General features: G+C 41.9%; 2 protein-coding genes across 2 annotated transcripts in view; one reads left to right on the top strand and one right to left on the bottom strand.

Annotated features, from left to right (window-relative positions):
- Window positions 1-17,853, bottom strand: part of LOC112254866 (DENN domain-containing protein 2D) — a 34,806-nt gene extending 16,953 nt beyond the window's left edge. Inside the window, exons 1-7 of the mRNA XM_042324654.1 lie at window positions 17,226-17,853; window positions 16,658-16,743; window positions 14,192-14,290; window positions 11,494-11,657; window positions 10,399-10,511; window positions 7,973-8,049; window positions 7,821-7,891 (exon numbers count right to left, since the gene is read on the bottom strand). Of these exons, the coding sequence (XP_042180588.1) occupies window positions 7,821-7,891; window positions 7,973-8,049; window positions 10,399-10,511; window positions 11,494-11,657; window positions 14,192-14,290; window positions 16,658-16,664 (531 nt within the window). The 5' untranslated portion in view covers window positions 16,665-16,743; window positions 17,226-17,853. The remainder of the gene's footprint in view (window positions 1-7,820; window positions 7,892-7,972; window positions 8,050-10,398; window positions 10,512-11,493; window positions 11,658-14,191; window positions 14,291-16,657; window positions 16,744-17,225) is intronic.
- A 669-nt stretch (window positions 17,854-18,522) lies between these two features.
- LOC112255517 (cryptochrome-1) lies at window positions 18,523-21,429 on the top strand. Its single transcript, XM_024428499.2, has 3 exons — window positions 18,523-18,767; window positions 19,029-19,332; window positions 21,295-21,429. The coding sequence occupies exons 1-3, from the start codon at window positions 18,645-18,647 to the stop codon at window positions 21,408-21,410; spliced, it is 543 nt and encodes a 180-aa protein (XP_024284267.1). The 5' UTR covers window positions 18,523-18,644; the 3' UTR covers window positions 21,411-21,429.
- The last annotated feature ends 1,912 nt before the right edge of the window (window positions 21,430-23,341 follow it).

Below are 23,341 nucleotides of genomic sequence, written 5' to 3'. Positions count from 1 at the left end.
AAGTGAGAAGTGTATTATGTTTTTACATGAGCTACCGCTGAAATCGAAAGTTTACATACACCTTAGCCAAATATATTTAAACTCAGTTTCCCAATTCCTGACATTTAATCCAAGTAAAAATTCCCTGTCTTAGGTCAGTTAGGATCACCACTTTATTTTAAGAATGTGAAATGTCAGAATACTAGTAGAGAGATGATTTATTTCAGCTTGTATTTCTTTCATCACATTCGCAGTGGGTCAGAAGTTTACATACACCCAATTAGTATTTGGTAGCACTGCCTTTAAAATTGTTTAACATGGGTCAAACTATTCAGGTAGTCTTCCACAATAAGTTGTGAACTTTGGCCCATTCCTCCTGACAGAGCTGGTGTAACTGAGTCAGGTTTGTAGGCCTCCTTGATCACACATGCATTATCAGTTCTGCCCAGAAATGTTCTATAGGATTGAGGTCATTAGGATTGTCCATTAGGAAGACCCATTTTCAACCAAGCTTTAACTTCCTGACTGATGTCTTGAGAAGTTGCTTCAATATATACACAATTTCCCCTCATAATGCCATCTATTTTGTGAAGAGCACCAGTCCCTCCTGCAGCTAAGCAACCCCACGTTGCCACCCCTGTGCTTCATGGTTGTGATGGTGGTCTTCGGCTTGTTATCCTCCCCCTTTTTCCTCCAAACATAACGATGGTCATTATGGCCAAACAGTTCTATTTTCGTTTCATCAGACCAGAGGATATTTCTCCAAAAAGTACGCACTTTGTCCCCATGTGCAGTTGCAAACTGTAGTCTGGCTTTTTAAATGGCCGTTTTGGAGCAGTGGCTTCATCCTTGCTGAGCGGCCTTTCAGGTTGTCGATATAAGACTAATTTCTACTGGATATAGATACTTTTGTACCTGTTTCCTCCAGCATCTTCACAAGGTCCTTTGCTGTTGTTCTGGGATTGATTTGCACTTTTTGCACCAAAGTACGTTCATCTCTAGGAGACAGAACATTTCTCCTTCCTGAGCGGTATGACGGCTGCGTGGTCCCATGGTGTTTATACTTGCGTACTATTGTTTGTACAGATGAACGTGGTACCTTCAGGCATTTGGAAATTGCTCCCAAGGATGAACCAGATTTGTGGAGGTCGACAATTTGTTTTCTGAGGTCTTGGCGGATGTCTTTTGATTTTCCCATGATGTCAAGTAAAGAAGCACTGAGTTTGAATGTAGGCCTTGAAATACATCCACAGGTACACCTCCAATTGACTCAAATTATGTTAGCCTATCAGAAGCTTCTAAAGCCATGACATCATTTTCTGGAATTTCCCAAGCTGTTTAAAGGCACAGTCAACTTAGTGCATGTAAAACTTCTGACCCACTGGAATTGTGATACAGTGAAAAGTGAAATAATCTATCTGTAAACAATTGTTGGAAAAATGACTTGTGTCATGCGCAAAGTACAGTCATGGCCAAAAGTTGAGAATGACACAAAATATTAATTTCCACAAAGTTTGCTGCTTCAGTGTCTAGATATTTTTGTCATATGTTACTATGGAATACTGAAGTATAATTACAAGCATTTCATAAGTGTCAAAGATTTGATTGACAACTACATGAAGTTGATGCAAAGTCAATATTTGCAGAGTTGACCCTTCTTTTTCAAGACCTCTGCAATTGACCCTGGCATGCTGTCAATTAACTTCTGGGCCACATCCTGACTGATGGCAGCCCATTGTTGCATAATCAATGCTTGGAGTTTGTCAGAATTTGCTGGGTTTTGTTTGTCCACCTGCCTCTTGAGGATTGACCACAAGTTCTCAATGGGATTAAGGTCTGGGGAGTTTCCTGGCCATGGACCCAAAATATCAATGTTTTGTTCCCCGAGCCACTTAGTTATCACTTTTGCCTTACGGCAAGGTGCTCCATCATGCTGGAAAAGGCATTGTTCATCACCAAACTGTTCCTGGATGGTTGAGAGAAGTTGCTCTCGGAGGATGTGTTGGTACTATTCTTTATTCATGGCTGTGTTTAGGCAAAAGTGTGAGTGAGCCCACTCCCTTGGCTGAAAAGAAACCCCACACATGGTCTCAGGATGCTTTACTGTTGGCATGACACAGGACTGATGGTAGGTCTCACCTTGTCTTCGCCGGACAAGCTTTTTTCCAGATGCCCCAAACAATCGGAAAGGGGATTCATCAGAGAAAATGACTTTACCCCAGTCCTCAGCAGTCCAATCCCTGTACCTTTTGCAGAATATCAGTCTGTTCCTGATGTTTTTCCTGGAGAGAAGTGGCTTCTTTGCTGCCCTTCTTGACACCAGGCCATCCTCCAAAAGTCTTTGCCTCACTGTGCGTGCAGATGCACTCACACCTGCCTGCTGCCGTTCCTGAGCAAGCTCTGTACTGGTGGTGCCCCGATCCTGCAGCTGAATCAACTTTAGGAGACGGTCCTGGCGCTTGCTGGACTTTCTTGGGGGCCCTGAAGCCTTCTTCACAACAATTGAACCACTCTCCTTGAAGCTCTTGATTATCCGATAGTCGATTTATGTGCAATCTTACTGGCAGCAGTATCCTTGCCTGTGAAGCCCTTTTTGTGCAAAGCAATGATGACGCCACGTGTTTCCTTACAGGTAACAATGGTTGACAGAGGATGAACAATGATTCCAACCACCACCCTCCTTTTGAAGTTTCCAGTCTGTTATTCGAACTCAATCAGCATGACAGTGAACTCCAGCCTTGTCCTCGTCAACACTCACACCTGTGTTAACAAGAGAATCACTGACATGATGTCAGCTGGTCCTTTTGTGACAGGGCTGAAATGCAGTGGAAATGTTTTTGGGGGATTCCGTTCATTTGGCAAAAAGGGACTTTGCAATTAATTGCAATTCATCTGATCACTCTTCATAACATTCTGGAGTATATGCAAATTGCCATCATACAAACTGAGGCAGCAGACTTTATGAAAATGTATATTTGTGTCATTCTCAACTTTTGGCCACGACTGTAGATCTCCTAACAGACTTCCCAAAACTATAGTTTGTGAACAAGAAATGTGAACAAGAAACCCTTACATTCTCAATCCTAATGATATAGGCCTGTGTGTAAATCAGCCAAAGTGATAAAGCAACAACCCTGGAATAAAACAAAAATGTGTGTGGGTAGAGGTTGGTTTAACAGGTTCTCTCACTAGATTGTCATGTGGTTGTATGGAAAATAAATATATTTTGTCATGGGCAAAGAAACTCAAAGGGGGGGTATATTAATTAACAATTTTGATCTAATAGTGCAAACAGAGCAAGGAAGATGGATTCTTTTAAATATGCTATTGGACCAAAGTACCTGACTGGATCGAAAAGGAAATCACCCTCATGCACTTGAGATAACAAATATCCTGGATACATTATAACTAGTGGATATATGGAGGCTGAAAAACCCTGACCTAGTGAGATATACATGGAGGTTTAATCAAGCCAGCAGTCTTCATTACTTCCTTGTCTCATTTTTTCCTGGCATTAAAAGTTAAGTATTAATAGGAGACAGAAAGCAATCGGACCATCATCTAATTGGCCTTCACATAACTCTTACAGAATTTCCATGCGGACAGGGGTATTGGAAATTTAACCATAGCATACTGGATGACAATTTGTTCTTTACTAAGACAAAATCATTCATAAATGGACTTTTCTGCACAACATAGGCACAGTAGATCCTCTTATTGTACGTGACACTTTCAAAATATTCTTTAAGACCATTCAATACAATACTCATTAAAACAAAAGCAGTTTAGGTCAAAAGAGAAGACTAAAAGCAAACAGAATAAATAACAGCGCAGGTAGATGGCAATAAAAACCTGTACTATAGTGGCACAAAATAAGTTAGAGGAAAAACATTGAGGCACTTAATCAAGAAGTATCAAGTCAATTATAACAAAAAAGTGAATTGGATGGAAAATAGTGCAAAATGCATTGGGTTTTTCTTGAATGTTCAACATAGAAATGCTACAAAAAATTATTTACCGAAACGCATTACCAATGACTCAGTCATTGGTAATGATTCACCAAATTACATATTTGATAGAGGAAGCAAAATATTTTAATACAGTGCCTTCGGAAAGTATTCAGACCTAGACTTTTTCCACATTTTGTTACGTTTCAATTTTAGAATAAGGCTGTTTCAATATTTTTCCTCAGCAATCTACACACAATATCCCATAATGACAAAATGAAAACAGGTTTTCAGAAATGTTCGCAAATGTATTTACTTAAAAACAGAAATACCTTATTTACATAAGTATTCAGACCCTTTGCTATGAGACTCCAAATGAAACTCCGGTGCATCCTGTTTCCATTGAAAATCCTTGAGATGTTTCTACAACTTGGAACCCTCCGGTGGTAAATTCAATTGATTGGACATGATTTGGTAAGGCATACACTGGTCTATATAATAACGTCCCACAGTTGACAGTGCATGTCAGAGCAAAAACCAAGCCATTAGGTTGAAGGAATTGTTCGTAGAGCTCCGAGACAGGACCGTGTTGAGGCACAGATCTGGGGAACTGCATGCCAAAGTTTTTTTTCTAAAGTCCGCAATCTGGATCCCTACAGTCCCATTGAGAGCTTGATCACTTTTCTAGACTCTCTGGACTAAAACCCAATTATGACAAGTATTACCATATTATGTATTGATCGTTAAAAGACAATGTTCACACTACCTTGTAGTTTACCAATACTATGAGCGGATGGTGAAGTAGACATACTTGGTATTCATCTAAAAAGATAAATGAACGTAACAATTTCAATAGAAAAATCCCATTGATTAACTATTTGGTCTGATCAGTTTACTTAATCATATGAGCAACTTCACTTTATTTGGAATGCTAACCCAGAAAAATTAAATGTGCCTATTTATATAATGAAGAAGTTTGGGGGCTAAAATTATTAAAAGTAGTAAACCTCACTAAAAGCTATACTTAATCTACTGGAGAACCAGCTGGGTTTAAGGCAGGCTCATCCTTTGTTAAATTGCCTTTCTACAAAATGTCAACTTTCGACCAATTGAAAATGAAACTGTTTAAAGTATCGCCCTTTCTTAAAGAAGTCATACAAAACTGGTTACAATTTTGTCCTCCAGAAAATATCATATTTGTACTATGGTTCAAATCAAATATACTGATTGATAAATTTAAAAAAAAAATCTAGCTTTATTTCATTATATTTATTAATAATATTATGAATATAAACTGGAGTTCCGTCACATATGCAGCTATCGAAAATATATGGGAATATCTGCTCAATCCAAAATTACAACCAACTGATTGCAGCATTACCGCAAAAATGGATGAAGCAAGTGGAAGAGGGAGAAGGTAGAGAACTTGTTTGTCTACATATTAAAATATAGAAATTGGCTGAAAAGGATTGGCATAAATAGAAAAATACCAGTTTCATTTGAGGACAAAAAAAATAAATCTCACAGCTGAGCCACAGGTTGCTAAATAAATGGGAAGGGATTTTATGATTTCCCGATTCCAAGGCACATGGTATATGAACTGAAACAAAAAAACACTTGATTCAACATGCTTCTACACCTGCATTGCTTGCTGTTTGGGGTTTTAGGCTGGGTTTCTGTACAGCACTTTGAGATATCAGCTGATGTACGAAGGGCTATATAAATACATTTGATTTGATTCAACACTGAGTTGTTGACTATAAATGAGTACAAAATGCTATAAAATATATATCATAGTCTAAGCTCTGTAGATTTAGCTGCAAACAGACAATCACTAGATAAATTATTTTGGTATGGCACCTTTGTAGCTAATTTCTGGTAGCAGGTTCAGGAATTAAAAAGATTCACTTCAAATTAACCTTACAAATAGCAGTGTTGGGCGATTTGGAACGTCATAGGAAAGGTTGTCATCTTTAAACTCACAATATGTGGATACTATGGGAATAGGAAGGTTCAAAATTGATATAAAACGTCACAGCACAAAAAAAAGACATGGCACATGGAAACCAAACGAGGGTGGTCCACAGTGATAGGTGGGATGGGCTGAGAGTTGAGGGGTGGGATTAAAGAGCTCGTTAATGTATTATTGTTATGTGGTTGCTGTATATTAAAGTACCACCTATGTAAAATGTAGCAAAAAAGCTGTACAAATATATATATGTCCTCTGAAGTGGGGGGGGGGGAACAGGTCATGGATGAGTTACTAATAATAAATAAATAAAATAATATAAAATATGAGTGAGTATACACTGCTCAAAAAAATAAAGGGAACACTTAAACAACACAATGTAACTCCAAGTCAATCACACTTCTGTGAAATCAAACTGTCCACTTAGGAAGCAACACTGATTGACAATAAATGTCACATGCTATTGTGCAAATGGAATAGACAACAGGTGGAAATTATAGGCAATTAGCAAGACACCCCCAATAAAGGAGTGGTTCTGCAGGTGGTGACCACAGACCACTTCTCAGTTCCTATGCTTCCTGGCTGATGTTTTGGTCACTTTTGAATGCTGGCGGTGCTTTCACTCTAGTGGTAGCATGAGACGGAGTCTACAACCCACACAAGTGGCTCAGGTAGTGCAACTCATCCAGGATGGCACATCAATGCGAGCTGTGGCAAGAAGGTTTGCTGTGTCTGTCAGCGTAGTCCAGACCATGGAGGCACTATCAGGAGACATGGAGGAGGCCGTAGGATGGCAACAACCCAGCAGCAGGACCACTACCTCCACCTTTGTGCAAGGAGGAGCAGGAGGAGCACTGCCAGAGCCCTGCAAAATGACCTCCAGCAGGTCACAAATGTGCATGTGTCTGCTCAAACGGTCAGAAACAGACTCCATGAGGGTGGTATGAGGGCCCGACATCCACAGGTGGGGGTTGTGCGTACAGCCCAACACTGTGCAGGACGTTTGGCATTTGCCAGAGAACACCAAGATTGGCAAATTTGCCACTGGCGCCCTGCGCTCTTCACAGATGAAAGCAGGTTCAAACTGAGCACGTGACAGAGTCTGGAGACGCCGTGGAGAACGTTCTGCTGCCTGCAACATCCTCCAGCATGACCGGTTTGGCGGTGGGTCAGTCATGGTGTGGGGTGGCATTTCTTTGGGGGGCCGCACAGCCCTCCATGTGCTCGCCAGAGGTAGCCTGACTGCCATTAGGTACTGAGATGAGATCCCCAGACCCCTTGTGAGACCATATGCTGGTGCGGTTGGCCCTGGGTTCCTCCTAATGCAAGACAATGCTAGACCTCATGTGGCTGGAGTGTGTCAGCAGTTCCTGCAAGAGGAAGGCATTGATGCTATGGACTGGCCCACCCGTTCCCCAGACCTGAATCCAATTGAGCACATCTGGGACATCATGTCTCGCTCCATCCACCAACGCCACGTTGCACCACAGACTGTCCAGGAGTTGGCGGATGCTTTAGTCCAGGTCTGGGAGGAGATCCCTCAGCAGACCATCCGCCACCTCATCAGGAGCATGCCCAGGCGTTGTAGGGAGGTCATAAAGGCACGTGGAGGCCACACACACACTACTGAGCCTCATTTTGACTTGTTTTAAGGACATTACATCAAAGTTGGATCAGCCTGTAGTGTGGTTTTCCACTTTAATTTTGTGTGACTCCAAATCCAGACCTCCATGGGTTGATAAATTTGATTTCCATTGATAATTTGTGTGTGATTTTGTTGTCAGCACATTCAACTATGTAAAGAAAAAAGTATTTAATAAGAATATTGCATTCATTCAGATCTAGGATGTGTTATTTTAGTGTTCCCTTTATTTTTTTGAGCAGTGTATAATGTGAGTGCATATTATGACGCCCTCCCCGCTCACCTTGGAGAAGAGTCCAAAGCAGGCCACCTGGCTGATGATGCAATAGGCCTCCGGAGGCCGTGCCCCTTGCCACTGGGCTGCAGGAAACATCATGTCATGAGAAACTAAACACCGGAGAGTAATTCTCATGTCCTATGAATGACACCATGGATCATTTACCAGTAACCTCCTGCAGTAGCCATTCCTCCTACTGCCGTCGACCTCTGTCAACACGAAGGAGAATGTCTCACTGCAGAGAGAGAGAGAGAGAATAGAACACGTTGATCAACTGCACATTTTAGTGCTTAGTACTCAGAGGAAAAGGTTCAGATTGAGGCTCAGAAGAATACTCAGATATCATCATGATTAGTTCTTTAATCTTTTATTTTTGTACCCGTTTTTCATGATATCCAATTAGTAGTTACAGTCTTGTCGCTGCAACTCCCGAACGGACTCGGGAGGTGAAGGTCGAGAGCCGTGCGTCCTCCGAAACACAACCCAACCAAGCCGTACTGCTTCTTGACACAATGCCCACTTAACCCGGAAGCCAGCCGCACCAATGTGTCAGAGGAAACACCGTAAACCTGGCGACCGTGTTAGCGTGCACTGCGCCCAGCCCGCCACAGGAGTCACTAGTACGCGATTGGAGGATGAAGCTGGGCCAATTGTGCACCGCCCCATTGGTCGCGGCCGGCTGCGACAGAGCCTGGACTTGAACCCAGAATCTCTAGTGGCACAGCCTTAGAACACCGCACCACTCTGGAGGCCCCATCGGAGTAGTTTTCATTCAGATTTTGTAGCAACGCTAATGAATGCATCCATTCCTCTTGGTATTCTTGCAATTGTCAATTACGCACACAATCACTGTGTACTCCAAGTAGGTCAGAGTATATAACATTGAGATTATAATTAGAATAGATGAATAAATAGAATGACCCACCCTGTTCTTCATTCACAATTGGTGGTTACATAATTATGCTTCCTCGTGCTCATCAACTCATCCATCCTCCCCCATCATACTTTAGCCTACATCATTTGTTTAATCCGATATAATAGCCTGTGTGAAAACCATAAACAAATGACAAGCCCTCTTTAAACTCTACAACACCAGTTATGTTTGTGATATTAAGATTCTAACAAGGACTGTGTATTATATACACGTATTTAGGTAAAGCCAGCCAAGGATGAGAGGATGCAGGACTTAAATTCTGGCAGAGTAATACTTTTAAATTCATGAGCAAATGACTGCTTTAGAGGTTTTATAGTAGCGACATGTAATTTAACTGGACAAATGTATTAACCTACCTTTTAATGTGGCATGAACACAACCTGTCATGAGGTCATCGGATTAAAAAACAAATCACTTCAAAAGTAGGTTCCCTTGGAACATTAGTCCAAAATAGAATCTGATCAACTGAAACAGCACCCTTCTGTCTTACAGTACGTACCATTTAACTATGTCATGCCATACTCTTAGTCCAGATCGCATCAGATACATGGGCTACACATACTGAGAGAGACAGGCTTGCTCTGATCAATATTTAAATACTTTATTTGGATGGGCAAGGAGGTACGGTATGGCTGGCAAGGCCCCCTAAGGCCTGCCCATAACACTGACCCTGGTCAAAGCTAGGTTGTTTGCAGTGGTGTAAAGTACTTAAATAAAAAAATACTTTAAAAGTACTACTTAAGTAGTTTTTTTTGGGGGGGGGGTATCTGTACTTTACTATTTAGGGCAACTTTTACTTCACAACATTCCTAAAGAAAATAATGTACTTTTTACTCCCTACATTTTCCTTGACATCCAAAAGTACTCGTTAGCAGGACAGGAATTGGCCCAATTCACGCACTTATCAAGACAACAACCGTCATCATCCCTACTGCCTCTGATCTGGCAGACTTAAACACAAATTAATGTTTTATAAATTATGTCTAAGTGTTGGGGTGTGCCCCTGGCTATCCGTACATTATAAAAACAAGAAAGTGGTGCTGTCTGCTTTGCTTCATGTAAGTAATTTGAAAGGATTTATATACTTTTGTGATACTTAAGTATATTTAGAACCAAATACTTCCTCTAGTATTTTAATGGGTGACTTCCACTTAATTAACAGTCTATTAAAAAAAGTATCTATACTTTTATTAAAGTATGACAATTTGGTGCTTTTCCACCACTGGTTGTTTGCAAGAGATGACAGATGATGCTTTGCTGTCGTCGCACACAAACATTTCATACAGTCATACACAATGTAAGCAGATTTGTTCTGCGTGTAGGTAGAACGGTTCATGTAAAGCTCGCTGGAAACACTTCACCACATCCTGAAAACACTCTGCACAACATTGGGGGTGTGGGTTGATGAAGAAAGTAGATGTGTGTGATTGTTTGTCCCAGGTGTGATTGCATGTGCGCACACACACACACACACACACACACACACACACACACACGAGAAAGCAGGTGTGGTTATTTACAGCCAAGTGTGACACTGAACTGAAAAAATAGTTGAAAGAGAATACGCTCAGTGAGCGGGACCCAGAAACAGAGATCATCACAGAGAAAGAGAGATGAGCACAGAGAGAGATGGTGAGAAGTGGCACGTACCTGGCGTATTCAGTCAGGGGGGCCCAGTTCACCCCCTCTGGGAAACAGAAAAGGAGGATGGCTTTCAGGGACTTCTCTTCTTCCTCTCTCTGAGAGCGCCTCATGTTAGCTAGCTAAAACACATTTTAGATTAGTGCTAATTTACTATCACAAATACTTCCTCAATGTATGTACACAGCTGAAGTCGGAAGTTTACATAGACTTTAGTCAAATACATTTAAAACAATTCCTGACATTTAATCCTAGTAAAAATTCCCCGTCTTTGGTCAATTAGGATCACCACTCAAATGATGTCAATTAGCCTAACAGAAGCTTCTAAAGCCATGACATCATTTTCTGGAATTTTCCAAGCTGTTTAAAGGCACAGTCAACTTAGTGTATGTAAACTTCTGACCCACTGGAATTGTGATACAGTGAATTATAAGTGAAATAATCTGTCTGTATAAACAACTGTTGTAAAATCAACTGTTGTAGATCTCCTAACCGACTTGCCAAACTACAGTTTCTTACCAAGAAATTTGTGGAGTGGTTGAAAAACGAGTTAATGACTCCAACCTAAGTGTATGTAAACTTCAGACTTCAGCTGTATGTATGTATGTATGTACGTACATACAGTGGGGCAAAAAAGTATTTAGTCAGCCACCAATTGTGTAAGTTCTCCCACTTAAAAAGATTAGAGAGGCCTGTAATTTTCATCATAGGGACACTTCAACTATGACAGACTAAATGAGAAAAAAAAAATCCAGAAAATCACATTGTAGGATTTATGAATTTATTTGCAAATACTTTTTTACCCCACTGTATGTATGCATGCTTGTATGCATGCTTGTATGTGTGCATGCTTGTATGTGTGCATGCTTGTATGTGTGCATGCTTGTATGTGTGCATGCTTGTATGTGTGCATGCTTGTATGTGTGCATGCTTGTATGTGTGCATGCTTGTATGTGTGCATGCTTGTATGTGTGCATGCTTGTATGTATGCATGCATGCCTGTATGCATGCACATTTGCACGCATGCACATTTGCACGCATGCACATTTGTACACATGTATGTATGCATGTATGTATGTATGCATGCATGCATTTCAGTTTGACCTTGGGGAACTGATATGTGATCTGGGGTTCGTACGTTCCTTCTCTCTTCTTCCGTAGGCTGACCACCACCAGGTACTCAAAGAAGAGGTGACTCTGGTTCTGGGCTGAGGTCACCACTAGGGCTGGGGCTGTAGGCCGAGGCAGGGTGGAATCCCTATCACTCCCTAAAAGACAGACCGAAGACAGCAGTGAAGACAATTATTCATAAACCTCAATACTAACGGTGGCATGGACTCCAAGGCAGCTTTTCATTCCAAACATCACTCGGCTGGGAACTGAAAAGTGTACTTTGGTATGCAGCTAGTCAAGTAGGCCAAATAACTAAATCATGCTTTAATGTTTATGGAATAATAAGTAAATAAAATTAATGTTAGGATTTAGCACTGTGTAAGTATACTGAATAAATGGCATATCAAGAAGCTGATTAAACAGTATGATCATTACATAAGTGCACCTTGTGCTGGGGACAATTAAAGGCCACTAAAATGTGCAGTTTTGTTACAATGCCACAGAGGTCTCCAAGTTCAGGGAGCGTGTAATTGGCATACTGACTGTAGGAATGTCCCCTATTGCCAGAACATTTTCATTTCTCTACCATAAACTGCCTCCAACGTTGTTTTAGAGAATTTGGCAGTACGCTCAATCTGCTAAACAACCGCAGATCACGTAACCCCGCTAGCCGGGGACCTACACGTCAGGCTTCTTCACCTGCAGGATCAGAGACTGGCCACCCGGACAGCTGTTGAAGCTGTGGGTTTGCACAACAGAATAATTTCTGCAAACAGTCAGTAACAGTCTCAGGGAAGCTCATCTGCGTGCTCGTCGCCCTCACCAGGGTCATCTGACTGTAGTTTGGCATCGTAACAGACTTCAGTGAGCAAATGCTCAGCTTTGATGGCCACAGGCATGCTGGATAAGTGTGCTCTTCACAGATGAATATTGGTTTCAAGCGTCTTGTGGGAGATCGGTTTGCTGATGTCAACGTAGTGAACAGTGCCCCATGATGGCGGTGGGGTTATGGTATGGGCATAAGCTACGGACAACAAACATAAATGCATTTTTTTTGAATGCACAGATATACCGTGACGAGATCCTGGAGGTCCATTGTTGTGCCATGTATCTGCCGCCATCATGGCAGACAAGTTTCAGCGTGATAATGCACGGCCCTCGTCGCAAGGATCAGTACACATTTCCTGGGATCTGAAAATATCCCACTTCTTCCATGGCCTGCATACTCACCAGTTTGAGATGCTTTGGATCTACATGTACGACAGCGTGTTCCCGTTCCTGCCAATATCCAGCAACTTCACACAGCCATTGAAGAGGAGTGGGACAACTTTCCACATGTCACAATCAACAGCCTGATTAACTCTATGCGAAGGAGATGTGTCGTGCTGCATGAGGCAAATGGTGGTCACACCAGATACTGACTGGTGTTCTGATCCATGATTGGTTTATGGTTCTGAGTTTGAGAGAGGAGACAAAGCTGAACAATGAATTATGCCGATGCTGTTTTATCCTGTGTATCTTTGCTATAAAAGGATCCCATTTTGCCGTTGTGGGGGACTCTCAACCTTTCATTAGAGATACTGAAGTCAAAATGCTATAGAGCTTATATAATTAAAGATGGACTTTTATAACTAACTCTGACTTGTGTGTGTGGTTTGCTCCCATGATTTGGTAAATAGAGGAAATTTCCACGACATGCGTTAATATTTTTGTTCCGTGTAGTTCAAGAGGATGCCTAAACCATGCTCAACAGATTTTAAACACACAATACTCAAAAGGAAACCACAGAGCTAAAGAACTAAGAGGGAAACTGTGTTAACCAACCGAAACCACAAGGGGAAAAAAACACACAGATATACAAGACTGTATATGTGCACAACTAACCTTCAGGGGACACAATTCAGTCCCATTCAAACCCTATTTTCCCAAACCCCTAATCTAAAAACATAACCTTAACACTAAAGACGAACCCCCTTAGAAATAGTATTTGACCTTGTGGGGAATAACAAAATGTCCCCACTTGGTCAAATCTCTCCCCCTCATGTGTATGAAGTACCACGTTGTCACAAGGCGGTCTGCCATAGACAGGTAGTGGTGGCCTGATGGGTAGAAAATGGCACAGCAGTGTTTCCCATATATTCATTTAGCAGTGACAGGCCGATGCAGCTAAATCGTTGCCACTACTCCAAAAAATAGGATTTAAAAAAGTCAGTCGGGAGAATCTAAAATTCCATTGTATGGGGTCCCCATTGATTTTGTTACAATGTTTGAACCACTCATGTCCAGCATGGTCAAGCATCGGGCTGGTTCTCTCAAAAATTGGAATTCCTCACATATCTCAAGAATAAGTGAATTCAGGAAAATGTGCCTGTTTCATAAGTGTTTATAAGAGGTGTCCTTTGTTTTACGAATCCAATGGGTTTGCCTGAGTGAGAGGGGAACAAAGCAGTCGAGGACAAATCTTTGTATGCTTGACAGGCATGTTTAGTTCATGACCAGCCTGATTCATGCTTGCCTCTTACTGTCTGTTTGCTTAGAGTTCTGTGTTTAACCTTTTCCAATAATGTATAATTTGTGTTCTATACACACACTTGGGATCAGTTCCATTCGAACCTATAGTCATTTTCCCTAACCCCAAGTCACTATAGGCCCAAAATGGAACGGACCCACTTCTATACAAGACACTCACGGTCTCTGTGGAACTTCTCCTGGAGGGACGAGAACATGGTAGTGAACAGTTTCATTGGCCCATGGTCCCCCGCATCACGCTCTTTGGACATCTTGGCACCTGCAGAGGAAGGAAGAGCAGGGGAGTGAAGGACTGATAAGAGGATAGAAAGTAGCATGTTAACATGGTGGAAAGCTCCTTGAGTTACTTTCACTTATCCTTATGATTAGAAAGAAAAGGTTGGAGGGGATTATTCAGTGATTATTATCATGTTAGAGATTGATAGTAGGACAAATGACCCTCACTTTAAGTTTGACTTCCCTTTTCTGTTGAACTCAGACAATAGTTAAGGGACAGGATGTTGACATCAGGAAATTGACCAAAAGTCATTAATGAGAATGTGTCATCTTTTGTTGATGTCCTCTACACAGACCGGAGGTTGAAAACTACATGTGAGAGAGTGCAAGAGAAGAGGTGAAGGAGACAAAGGGAGAGAAATAGAGAAACATTTGGTTGACAGAGATTGAGTATGAGAGAGAGAGAACTCCCAACTTGAAAGTAGGTAAGAAAGACTGCTTAAACGTGTGTTGAAAGATCAAGCACAACACTTCCCACTTATTCAGCCCCTAAACCACAAGCCTTCAAATCAATTAAGCCAGGACAAAAATGTGGATAAGAGTTAACATGTCACATGCTGTAATTCAACAGTCACGGTGTATCATACCAATATATGATAGCAATCTGGAATGGCATTTATTCTGTGGAGGTTGGATCTATAATCAAGCCTGACAATATAGTGGGGGTAAACAGGAGGCATTTCAGGTGAAGTTGCACAAGTCTTATGACCAGCTTTCCATGACAACAAATCACAGTGGATCTGAAAGATTTGGATAGGTATTAGCACAGCCCTTTTGGTAAGGTATGGTTATAGCTCTGATCATCTGAGTTGGATCACTAATCCCTACAAGACAATGTGGATCGCACTACTATAATATTATTTGTGTGTAATTAATGTACCGTCTAATGTATTGTGATTGTACACTAATGCCAGACATCTGAAATTGTCTCTGGAAAATCCAGTTCTATTCTACAGAAGTGACGTAGGCAATTTCTTTCCAGCCAGCTGTCACTGAACCAGTAGCACCAGATTGGTGAGTTTTGTTTTTCAAAGTTATTGCTCCGACACACTTATGTAACCATTTGAACAAAGTCCCTAAGTTCAATATAAAAAAAGTGTGTTAGTAAGAAAGACTAAACAGTCAGATCCTATAACAGACAGCCATCTAGAATGGCGTAGTTAGGGAAGATGGTTTCTTACTGTCTTCAACAACAGCCATACTTTTACTCATAGGTATCGGAGTAGCCCTGGATTGATTGCTTAAATCTGTGAGCGCTTCAGTAAGATTGAAACGTGTAGATGAACTTCAGACCGTAAAACAAGCTTACTTTACGGTTTTGATTTTTCAGTATTTGATGAGGCGGCATTCTGCCTTCTCCCTACATTTCTCAGCCATTAGCGTCACCCAAGATGGGCTCATGTGAACTATACTCCTGATGCTTTAAGGTTTAGAAACATCAATAATCATCACTTGCAATATGGCTTTCGAAACATATGGCCCTCATCTTTCATCAGCGAGAATGAATCCTTAAAATAAACTGATATTGTGTTGCACAGAGCCAGACAGCTATGGGTGCCTCCATCTGATGAAAGTACACTTCTGCTATACACTTCCCGAGTCACGCTTTCGCAGATGTTCGGAGCAGGATAATTAGCACAGTGGTCACCTCGTCTTCCATAAACAAGCACTGTTACATGGAGATATGGCTGTGTGGGAACACTAACCCTACCAAGGCGTGTATCAATTTAACCTTTAATTTTTTTGAAAATTATTTCTCGTTGAAATGAAAGAGAATGTCCTCATGCTTCCAAAACTGGGAAGCAACACGAGTTAATGTTCAGATTGAGCATAGGGGCTGTTGAAGCAGAAATCCATGAGGTCAAACAATTCCAAATTCCAAACCTTACTCCTTGGCTGGAGCTAAGAGTAAAGAATCTTCCTTCAGACCCTCTAAGACAAAACGGCCCAAACAGGAGTGACTGAAAGATAACCTTTTCACTTCCGTGTGTGTTTCTAGTAAGTAACAAATGAGAGTTGGCCTTGGTGCCATTGAGATTTTAACTGTGGAGATCTACGCTTTCGCTTTAATATATTTCACCATCAGTCTCACAGACCTCTCATTATCCCTGTCTGACATACAATGCCTTGAGAAAATATTCATACCCCTTGACTTCTGTGTTACAGCCTGAATTTAAATGGGTTAAATTGAGATTGTGTCACAGTCCTATATACAATACCCCATAATGTCAAAGTCAAATTATTATTTAACAAATGTATTCAAAATGAAAAGCTGAAATATCTTAAGTCAATATGTATTCAACCCTTTTGTTATGGCCTAAATAAGTTCAGGAGTAAAAATGTACTTAACAAGTCATATAAAATCCTAGAGGAACACCTGGTGCAGTCTGCTTTCCAACACTGGGAGCCAAATTCACCTTTCAGAAGGTCAATAACCTAAAAACACAAGGCCAAATATACACTGGAGTTGCTTACCAAGACAACATTGTATGTTCCTGAGGCCTACTTACAGTTGACTTAAATGGGCATGAAAATCTATGGCAAGACTTGAAAATGGCTGTCTAGCAAATGTTCAACCACCAACTTGACAGAGCTTGAACAATTTTTAAAAAAGAATGTGCAAATATTGTACAATCCCTGTGTGCAAAGCTTTGAGTTACCCATTTACAAAGCACAGCATATACAGTATACAGGTGGAACTATATGCCATTGCCAACAGTTGGAGCAATGTTGAGTATATTTGAGAATAGCCTACGATTGTAACCATTGAAAATCAATATATGCGGATGTGAAAGGTGTCTCTGTGTCTAACAAGCATATCATATGTACAGTTTTCATTAAACAAACAAAAATAATGAAACTTAGATATACACAACAATTACAGCCAGAAATAAACTGTATCAATGGCAAATACTCACTTTCCGCTGAATAATTCAATCAGTTGCTTAAAGTTCCTAAAACGTTTTAGTCGCTGTTCAATATCTGCAGTCTTTCACACCACATAAACAAGCAAGCAACCCGTCGTTCAAATGCCTTCTTAACTAACTACCCCGCACACATGCAATCGATTTCCAGGAACCGTTTCTATTCCGCTCAGTGCTAGATGTGCCGCATTCTGCGGATGAACACTTGTGGAAGACAGCTAAACCCTGGCCTCTCTTTATTCAGAGACTTTCATTTACAACACAGTTCCTTTGATGTGTAGCGTGAGTAGCCTACGGTTAAATTGGTTGATAGAATATAACCGTACGCAGGTTATCGAGACGAAAATAAAACTAATTTGACAGATACCATGACCCACGTCAGATGTGTGAACATAGGGGACACCGACACGCCCTTTTCCAAAGGTTTCTTAAAGCCTATTGAAGGGCGCGTTGTCTAATTAATTTAAGGAGGTTGGTCTGCTTTAGAGAATATGGAAATAATGGGGATAGTATTATTTAGCCTATCCATGTTTCCTCTAGGCTCTATGGTGATGTATTATGCTAAATAATGTATATTCTCACACTGCACTAGCTACTGACATTCGTACATATTAACCATACTCTCTTTCCTAGCTGTCTTTGAACGTGATGCGTAGGTCATCTTTATATTGGGGGTGTGTTTACACAGGCAGCCCAATTATGATTTTTTTCCCACTAATTGGTATTTTGACCAATCAGATCAGCTCTGCAAAAGATCTGATGTGATTGGTCAAAAGACTAATTAATGGAAAAAATATCAGAATTGGGCTGCCTATGTAAACGCAGCCATAGTGTCACCACTGATTTCTCACGTCTATGCTCTCATATTATCTGACATGAATACAACAGTCAACAAGCAGGCTATGTTTCTCATGTTCCTGGTTGACTATTATGTTTTCCTTCTCCCTCCTACCATTTTATAGTCATGCTTATTAGAAATGCATGCATGGGGCAATGGATCATATACTGTAAATGAATGGCATGGCAGAGGCCCATAGGAGTCATCTTGAGACATTTAACGGAAATGACTCCCCCTGGTGGAAAAGATAAGGATAGCAAAGGCCACTTGATATCATCCTTTGTCAGTGCAACAAATGTCCCCTTTATTCCCTTATAATAATACAGTATTTTTTCTTTGTCACTGTAACCTCTTAATCCTGTTTGGGTGTTTTTTTTGCATTTTCTCTGATAACCTGAAAACAAAGTTCTAGTATTGAACTCTGTTCCTCTACCTGCTCTCCTACAGATGAATCAAGAGCTTGCTTTGTCCCTGAGCATACACACACTGTTGTGTGTTTGTATAAGAGGCCAACCAGATTCAACCAGCCACCACCCAACCATCCACATGTTCCGGAAGGTGCCTGCTTCTCCGTGATGTGCCCGTTCCTGGTGGGGCCACTGGAGTTGTCAGCGTGTGTGTACCCCATCATCCTGGACAGGCCCTTCATAGAGGGATGCATGCGCACCGGGGCCCTGCGCTGGAGATTCCTCATGCAGGTCAGTGGGTTAACTAGGGTATCCCGATGAAGGGTTTATAGTAGCACATACAGACATTACCTAGCCTATTAAGTGATTGTTTGGAATTGTTATTTTTATCTGATAGAAAGCAATACAACTCAATATGTTATGAAATGGACTAGTTGGTCTCTAGAAATGTTAATAGCAACAAGATGCACCAACAGAACTGCAAAATGAGTGGTCGGTCCATACAGAATGGTTTGAAATCACATTGACATGTTATTCTCCTTGGCCCTGCAGTGTCTGGAAAACCTCCACCGTAGCCTCCAGGCCCTGGGCTCCATACTGTATGTGCTCCAGGGGCCCTACCAGGGGACAGTGAGGTGTCTGGTGGCCCAGTGGGGAGTCACCCAACTCAGCATGGACACAGAGATAGAGTCCCACACGACACCCAACTGGACCAGGAGCTTCACATCATGGCCTGGGTACTGGGCCTCAACATACACACCACTGTGGCGCACATGCTCTATGATGTCCAGGGCCGGATTAATGCAGAGGCTTACCGGGGCTGAAGCCCAAGAGGCAGCAACAACAAAAAAATGGGGTAAAAAGCCATACGTATATACATTATATATTAAATATGTAGTATATGTATATATTTTTTTTACTGAAACCGCCAACCACAGGAGGATTCAGGAGCCTTAATGAGGGTAGATTAGTAGAGCGACAGCAGACAATCGTCAGATGGGATGGGAAGAGTTGATAGGGCCCCCCATCATGGGCCCCCTGCCTTGATTGGGTAACTCATAAAAATGTAAAAACTGCATAATAGCCGAATGAGACTGGGCAGTTGTGTGAGTCAGGGGCTGGGCCCAAGCCCATAGGGAGCCCATGAGGTTAATGTTTTATTTAATCCATTTTAGATTAAGGCTGTAATGTAACAAAATGTGGAAAAAGGGAAGGGTTCTGAATATTTAACAAAAGGCACTGTATATATAGATGAATGGCATACATAAAACAAATCCTCTGCAATCTGCACACATTACCCCATAATGACAAAGTGAAAACAGGTTTTTGACATTTTTGCAAACGTATTAAACATAAAAACTGAAATACTTTATTTACATAATTATTCAGACCCTTTTCATCCTGTTTCCATTGATCATCATTAAGATGTTTCTACAACTTCATTGGAGTCCACCTGTGGTAAATTCAATTGATTGATTAGACATGAGTTGGAAAGGCACACACCTGTCGATATAAGGTCCCACAGTTGACAGTGTATGTCAGAGCAAGAACCAAGCCATGAGGTTTTAGGGATTGTCAGTAGAGCTCCGAGATAGGATTGTTTCGAGGCACAGATCTGGGGAAGGGTACCAAGACATTTCTTCAGCATTGAAGGTCCCCAAGAACACAGTGGCCTCCATCATTCTTAAATTGAAGATGTTTGGAGCCACCAAGACTCTTCCTAGAGCTGGCTGGCTGGCCAAACTGAGCAATCGGGGAGAAGGGCATTGACCAAGAACCCAATGGTCACTCTGACAGCACTCTAGAGTTCCTCTGTGGAGATGGGAGAACCTTCCAGAAGGACAACCACCTCTGTAGGACTCCACCAATCAGGCCTTTATGGTAGAGTGGCCAGACGGAAGCCACTCCTCAGTAAAAGTCACATGACAGCCTTCTTGGAGTTTGCCAAAAGGCACCTAAAGGACTCTCAGACCGTGAGAAACAAGATTCTCTGGTCTGATGAAACCAAGATTGAACTCTTTGGCCTGAATGCCAAGTGTCACGTCTGGAGGAAACCTGGCACCATCCCTACGGTGAAGCATGGTGGTGGCAGAATCATGCTGTGGGGATGTTTTTCAGCGGCAGGGACTGGGAGACTAGTCAGGATCGAGGGAAAGATGAACGGAGAAAAGTATAGAGAGATTCTTGATGAAAACCTGTTCCAGAGCGCTCAGGACCTCAGATTGGGGAGAAGGTGCACCTTCCAACAGGACAACAACCCTCAGCACACAGCCAAGACAATGCAGGAGTGGCTTCGGGACCAGTCTCTGAATGTCCTTGAGTGGACCAGCCAGAGCCCAGATCGAACATCTCTGGAAAAACCTGAAAATAGTTGTGCAGAAATGCTCCCCATGCAACCTGCAGAGTTTCAGAGGATCTGCAGAGAAGAATGGGAGAAACTCCCCAAATACCCAAGAAGATTCGATGCTGTAATCGCTGCCAAAGGTGCTTTAACAAAGTACTGACTAAAGGGTCTGAATACTTATGTAAAATGTAATATTTCAGTAATTTTTTTATAAATGAGCAAACATTTCTCAAAACCTGTTTTTGCTTTGACATTATGGGGTATTGTGTGTAGATTGAGGGGAAAAAACTATTTAATCGATTTTTGAATAAGGCTGTAACGTAACAAAATCCGGAAAAAGTGAAGGGGTCGGAATACTTTCTGAAAGCACGATATATTATTGGTCCGCGGTTGCCCATCCCTGCACTAAATGAAGCGCTAATTTAGATCAAATAACATTCAGACGTATCCTTATCCCCGTCTCCCTCTCTCAAGCAAAGACCAGCTTCCCCTGGATTGACGCCATCATGACCCAGTTGAGGCAGGAAGGATGGATCCACCACCTGGCTAGACACGCTGTGGCCTGCTTCCTCACCAGAGGAGACCTGTGAATCAGCTGGGAGGAGGGCATGGAGGCAGGGAAGGATGGGGAGGGATGGAGGGATGGAGGAGAGGGAGACCTGTGGATCAGCTGGGAGGAGGTCATGAAGGTACAAATAATGAGGAGAAGGGGGGCAGCATGACTGCTGGCTCTAAAATCAGTCACTTTACAAGGTGTCTCCAGTTGTTGGTGTGCTACAGTAGCTGACTGTGCTTCTCTCTGCATCTCCCTATGCCCTCTGTGTGTGTCAAGTGTTTGAGGAGCACCTGTTGGATGCAGACTACAGTATAAATGCAGGGAACTGGATTTGGTTGTCTGCCAGTGCCTTCTTCCACCAGTACACATGCATCTTCTGCCCCGTACGTTTCGGATGACACACAGACCCTAAAGAGCGACAGTGGAGCCAAGTTGTTGAACCCTGACATCAACGATCGCAAACGCAATACCAGACCGTGCAAACTGGATCCACGTGGCCGAAGAGGTCATGTGACCAACCACATCCCTAAAAACATAAACCCTGCCCTAGTAATTGGGATCATGCCCCCTAAAAAAATATCCGTAAAAACATGGATAGCCTCTTCCCCCACCTTCAACATCTGATCTGAGAGCAGTGGCCAGCTTTTCCATACAGAGTAGTCTTGTTCCTAGCAGTAAGTCTTCAGGATGGGGCGGCAGGTAGCCTAGTGGTTAAGCGTGTCGGGCCAGTAACCATAAGGTCGCTGGTTTGAATTCCCGAGCCGACTAGGTGAGTCGATGATCTGTCGATGAAAGGCACTTAACCCTAATTGCTCCCGTAAGTCTCTCTGATGACTAAAATGTAAGACAATCTCTGGTAGGAAGAAGCATCAACTGTGGTGTGGTTGCTTTCCTCCAAGACCTGCTGTAATCCTTTCCAGGGGAGATGAAAAGTTTCCTGTTGGAGTGTATTCTCAAGCCTTTGCAGTAGTCTTAGGTTAAAAGACTGGGATGCAGTTAGACTGTGTGTGTGACTGTTGGAATGCATTGCATTTCATGTGCACTTGTTTTGTTGCATTTTATCTCATTGTGGTGGAAGGCTGGCTCTGAAGCCAAGGGGTAAACATTGCAGAAATGTTCATTCAACTGTTGTCCTTCACCTGCTTTTCACAGGCCTCTGTAAGGTAGAGAGCCAAGGGGCTTAAATATAGGATTTGACAGAGATAAGTATGCTGCAGGTGTGACAGCCAGCCTTCACATCTATTATTGGAAGAGACACATTATTTTTCAGTACAGTCTGTATGGCACTGCCATCACAGGAGACCATTCAGGAACAGAGAGATGTTATTCTCTAGGCCGGCAGTGGGCCAGGTGGCTGTCTGTTTCAAAGAACCTCGCCACCATCACCGTTGGCATGGCAACCAACACTCACTTGCTTCATGGCGAACACAGTGGTTCCTGATGCTATGACTCACTTTGAGATCTCTGTGCATATTGACTACGTTAACGTTATTTGAGGGTATTTTCATAAATATCTGTTTTACCGTTCAGAAATGAAGCACTTTATGTATCCATTTGACTACGTTTTTATTGGGGGGGAAATTCACTTATAGTGTATTATTATTATTATATATTTTTATTTAACCTTCATTGGGCCAATTGTGCACAGCCATATGGGACTCCCGATCACGGCCCGTTGTGATACAGCCCGGGATCGAACCCGGGCCTGCGCCTCTCAGGATCCATTTTAAAGTAGTTAAAAGGTTAGTATTTTTGACTACAATCTTGTTGGATGCATTTTCAGCTTGTTTTGGATGATGTTTTGCTCAATCGGAACTGCATAGTGAACAATGTATTGTGTCATTTTGGAAACACTTTTATTGGAAATAAGAAAATAAGATTTTTCTGACACTTCTACATTCATGTGGCTGCTACCATAATTATGGATAATCATGAATGAATCATGAATAATGATGAGTGAGAAAG

The sequence above is a fragment of the Oncorhynchus tshawytscha genome, linkage group LG07 (genome assembly GCF_018296145.1).
Source record: "Oncorhynchus tshawytscha isolate Ot180627B linkage group LG07, Otsh_v2.0, whole genome shotgun sequence".
In the NCBI taxonomy this organism is placed as follows: Eukaryota; Metazoa; Chordata; class Actinopteri; order Salmoniformes; family Salmonidae; genus Oncorhynchus; species Oncorhynchus tshawytscha.
Note: the sequence above shows the minus strand (reverse complement) of the source record. Positions and strands in the feature narration are given on the sequence as shown.